The sequence below is a fragment of the Sinocyclocheilus rhinocerous genome, unplaced genomic scaffold (assembly GCF_001515625.1).
Source record: "Sinocyclocheilus rhinocerous isolate Xijiao unplaced genomic scaffold, SAMN03320098_v1.1 scaffold3916, whole genome shotgun sequence".
Classification (NCBI taxonomy): Eukaryota; Metazoa; Chordata; class Actinopteri; order Cypriniformes; family Cyprinidae; genus Sinocyclocheilus; species Sinocyclocheilus rhinocerous.
Genome location: NW_015643503.1, coordinates 147,171 through 151,755, shown reverse-complemented (window position 1 = coordinate 151,755; position 4,585 = coordinate 147,171). Strand labels below are relative to the sequence as shown.

Below are 4,585 nucleotides of genomic sequence, written 5' to 3'. Positions count from 1 at the left end.
TCTCTCTCTCTCTCTCTCTCTCTCTCTCTCTCTCTCACACACACACACACTCACCGAATAACGATAACAACACACCTGATTCATCATTACACTCAATAACACACACTTCAGGAGAGGAAGCAGCGCCAACACACACACTGAAGCACAAACCCAGAGCTAACACACACACACACTTACTGAGCGACACGCGTGAGAACTGCGCAGAAACACACAGACGGGCCTGAAGATCACCGGATCACCGGAGCTGCTCTACCGACAGACCGAGCAACAGACAGCGCTCTACCCGCTCTACCGCGCTCTCTCTCTCTCTCTCTCTCTCTCTCTCTCTCTCTCTGGAGCTCTACCGCGCTCGCGCTGTCTCTCTCTCTCACTCTCTCTCTCTCTCTCTCTCTCTCTCTCACTCTCTCTCTGGAGCTCTCTCTCTCTCTCTCTGGAGCTCTACCGCGCTCGCGCTGTCTCTCTCTCTCTCTCTCTCTCTCTCTCCTCCTCGCTCTACCACACTCACTCACTCACTCAGTCTGTCTCTCATTCACTAGAGCTGCTCTACCATTCAATTCAATTCTGTTCATTTCTATAGAGTTTTTCCTCATATTTTTTCAAAGCACTTTTACCCCTTGTAGATTCACATTTTTCTACGATCTTTGTCTAAATGACCTTAATTGGATTTCATTATTATTAATTATAAAATAAAAAAATTTTGTATCTTTATTTATTTGATTTACATTTGTGGATAATTTTGGCAATATTACCTAGATCAGTGAGGAAAACAAGTACAGAAAACAAGTCTACAAACAGATTTGGTGATAATATAGCATATAATGGGAGATTTACAAGCAATTTTTTGTAGGACATTTTTGACTAGAAAGGGTACACAGAATTACCTGAAAAGTACCAAAAAAAATCATTTTTATTAGAATTTTACATTTTACAAAAAAGCAAAAGAAAACAAGTTACACTTAGAAAATATATACAAATCAATGAATGATAATATTATAAGAAAAAGTATATGCAGTTCCAATGATGGAACAAGAACAAGCACTCAGCAGAAGTTACTGACAAGAGTCCGCATCTAACTGCTTGAGATGATCCAGAAATGGTTGCCATATACCGTCAAATTGATCAAGGTTACCCATAATTCCACACCGGACTCTCTGCATGTGTAATATTCCAGCAAGATAAGTCAAGTCTTACTGAGGAACAGTATCTGATTTCTAAAGTCTTAGAATTATGCTCTTAGCAATAATCATTCCATAAATAATGGGGCTTTAAAATAAGTTTTTTTTTTGGAAGGGGATTTGTTTCTTTCGAACGCGCAGCTTTTGTCTTCTCCAGATGTTAACTGATGGACACCCATAATTCCACACCGGACTCTCTGCATGTGTAATATTCCAGCAAGATAAGTCAAGTCTTACTGAGGAACAGTATCTGATTTCTAAAGTCTTAGAATTATGCTCTTAGCAATAATCATTCCATAAATAATGGGGCTTTAAAATACGTTTTTTTTTTGGAAGGGGATTTGTTTCTTTCGAACGCGCAGCTTTTGTCTTCTCCAGATGTTAACTGATGAACTGGAGTGCTGTGGATTACTTGTGGATTATTGTGATGTTTTTATCAGCTGTTTGGACTCTCATTCTGACGGCACCCATTCACTGCAGAGCATCCATTGCTGAGACACTGATGCAGTGCTACATTTCTCCAAACCTGATGAAGAAACAAACTCATCCTGATCAGTATCTGCTGGACAGACTCCAGTCACTCCAGATCAACAGTCAGTTCAGTCGCAGATGAAGTCAGAAAGTGTGTGGTTCCTCGTGACAGCAGAAGTGTGACGTCTGCCGGAGCGTCTCGTGTTCAGCATCCTGTCAGAGGAACCCAGAGGAACCGGACGCTCAGAGCCGCAGGATGGTAAGATCGTCTCATTCTGTCAGATCTGACTGCATCAATAACGGGTTCGAGTCGCAGAGCGTCCAGTCCCAGAGCTGCTTTATGACTTGACTTTAAATAAAAACAGGAAGCAAAGCATTACAGCACAGCACGCACACTTCCTGTCCTCGATCTCTCCAGCTAGCGGCTCTAACGGCCGTAATTCAGTCTGATTTGAGTTTAGCTCTGGTTTAATGCGTGGTGAAGCTGTCGGGCTGAGTTACAGCTCTGTTGGGTTTGTCTGTTGTCTCTTCAGTCGAGTTCTCTAGTCGTGTGCGAGGTGGACGTCAGTCTGCAGGAGAAGCTCAAGAAGTTCCGCTTCCGTAAAGAGACCAACAACGCAGCCATTCTGAGTGAGTCTGACACACGCTGTTGATCTGTGCGAAACAAACGAAAGTGATTTTCTCATTCAGCTCATGTGTTCCTCAGTGAAGATCGACATGGAGAAGCAGCTGGTGGTGCTGGAGGAGGAATATGAGGTCAGTGTGACCTTTGTGCTGCTCTGAGGGTCAGGGGGTCAAAGGTCATCTCACCTGTGTGTGTGTGTGTGTTTCAGAACATCTCACTGGATGAACTCAGAGAAGAGCTTCCAGAGCGTCAGCCTCGATATCCTCACCGATCTCATCATCTGATGCCTTTACATGCATGCATTTAGTAGATTTTGTTATTGTTGTTAACTAAAACTTAAAACATTAAAAAAAAAAAATCTTTTGTTAACTGAACATGATCAAAACATGAACTGAAATTATTTCATTTCAGCTCATTGTCGTTAAGTTTAACTTTAAGTACTAAAATAACTATCGAACCAAAAATGTATAAAACATATCTAGATATATTTAAAAAAGAAGCTAATAAAATGACAAAAACACAACAAAATTAGGAAAATTTAACTACAATTAAAACTTAAACATAAAATACTTGCAATAAAATAAACATCAAATGAAACAAAATAAAATATACAAACATTAACTTATTTTATTTCAGCTAGTAGCCAAGGCAAAATTCACATTTTAATTTAGTTAAACTTGAATTACTAAAATAAGTCAAACTAAACCTGAAATAAAAATAAAAATTTAATTAGACGTTTAAAAAAGAAACTAATAAAAATCACAAAAACATACAACAAAATTACTCTAATTTAACTAAAATTCAAGCCAGAAAATACTTGAATTCAAATAAAAACTTTAAAAATTTTAAATGTATTTTATCTAGTTGCCAAAGGCAACATTTCTGAACATGAAGTACTAAAATAACGAAAACTAAAATTTATAAAAACTATATAAAAATGACAAAAACACACATCAAATTACTAAGACTAAAGCTGAAAATAAAAACTAATTGACATGTTAACAGTAAAAGCCAACAGTAGTATGTGGTGTGTTCAGTGTGTGTTCTTTGACTCAGATGCACGTATATCGTGTACAGTTATAAACTGACCCACGGTGACGGACGCGTGTCGTATCCGCTCTGCTTCATCTTCTCTAGTCCTGTGGGTGAGTAGAGACGTCTGCACTAGGTCTCTGTTCAGATGCTTGATTTGACTTCCACTGAAACAGCTTCTGAACTCTCTCAGGCTGTAAACCGGAGCAGCAGATGATGTACGCCGGCAGCAAGAACCGGCTGGTGCAGTCTGCGGATCTCACCAAGGTCAAGCACTGATCACTGCCTCGTGTGTCATGGAAACTGTTAAATGGCCAATTATAAAAGAGATATGAAAAAACCAAATAGCCCATCGGTTGAATCCTGTATTCCCAGCTGACAGGGAACATTCCGGCAAAGTTCTGAACACATGTTAAAAAGTAACATTAATGGAATGTTCGTTCAGAGCTATCTGGTCTCTGATAATGTTCTTAAAACATTAACACAAAAACATTACTTATATGCATCGGTCGTGGAATGTTTAGTTGGACGTTCATCTTACGTTTTTTACTAATTGTTTCAAAAGTATTTCTGAAGGCATTGCTGTTGACACTGACTCATAAAAGCAATTAATCTTTTCTCTCTCTGTAGGTTTTTGAGGTTCGTAATCCGGACGACCTGACTGAAGAATGGCTGAAGGAGAAATTGTCATTTTTTCGCTAAATTATGAACAGCATCATGAAATCATTCAGAAATGACGTTCAGAACTGATCTCTGTTCAGTGGGAACTTATTCTGTTTTACATATTTCATCGTAATTCTTGCTCTTATTTCATTTTGTGTATTATGTAAGACATCGTGCCAGTCTGGAGAAACTGGTTTTCTGTAAATCATGTGTTTGTGAATCAACATCACATAAATCATGTCTGAATCTCAGTGCGTTTGGTGATTTTTGGTGCATGACGTCAGTTCGGCTCTAGAGAATCACATACACTTCTAGTAAACAAACAAAATCATTGTTTATTTACAATGTTTACACTGTAATGAGAGAAAAACTACTAAAAAAAAAGATGCTCACTAATAAGTGATTCACTCAGTCCATGATGAAAAAGCAGAGAAATTAAACAGGAACATCAAACAGCAAATGAAAACTGAGTCTAGAGCAAACTACAGCAGGACAAACCAGTCATTCAGTTCATTTCTCACATCTATTAAAGATCATAGAACACACACACACACACTCACACACACAATCTCACACACACACACACACAGTCTCACACACACACACACAATCTCACACA

At 38.7% G+C, this 4,585-nt stretch overlaps 2 protein-coding genes across 2 annotated transcripts in view; one reads left to right on the top strand and one right to left on the bottom strand.

Annotated features, from left to right (window-relative positions):
* Window positions 1–313, bottom strand: part of LOC107757315 (protein Smaug homolog 2) — an 18,600-nt gene extending 18,287 nt beyond the window's left edge. Inside the window, 1 exon segment of the mRNA XM_074560243.1 lies at window positions 178–313. The gene's annotated coding sequence lies outside the window, so the exon portion shown is untranslated.
* Window positions 314–1,701: 1,388 nt separating this feature from the next.
* On the top strand, window positions 1,702–4,211 carry gmfg (glia maturation factor, gamma). The gene is made up of 7 exons (XM_016574771.1): window positions 1,702–1,905; window positions 2,180–2,276; window positions 2,353–2,402; window positions 2,480–2,529; window positions 3,334–3,416; window positions 3,497–3,570; window positions 3,934–4,211. Exons 1-7 carry the CDS (start codon window positions 1,903–1,905, stop codon window positions 4,003–4,005), a joined length of 429 nt encoding a protein of 142 aa, XP_016430257.1. The 5' UTR covers window positions 1,702–1,902; the 3' UTR covers window positions 4,006–4,211.
* The last annotated feature ends 374 nt before the right edge of the window (window positions 4,212–4,585 follow it).

Coding starts and splice junctions, on each gene's coding strand:
- gmfg (XM_016574771.1), top strand. Junction 2,277..2,352: donor CAACAACGCAGCCATTCTGA/GTGAGTCTGACA, acceptor TGTGTTCCTCAG/TGAAGATCGACATGGAGAAG. Junction 2,403..2,479: donor TGCTGGAGGAGGAATATGAG/GTCAGTGTGACC, acceptor TGTGTGTTTCAG/AACATCTCACTGGATGAACT.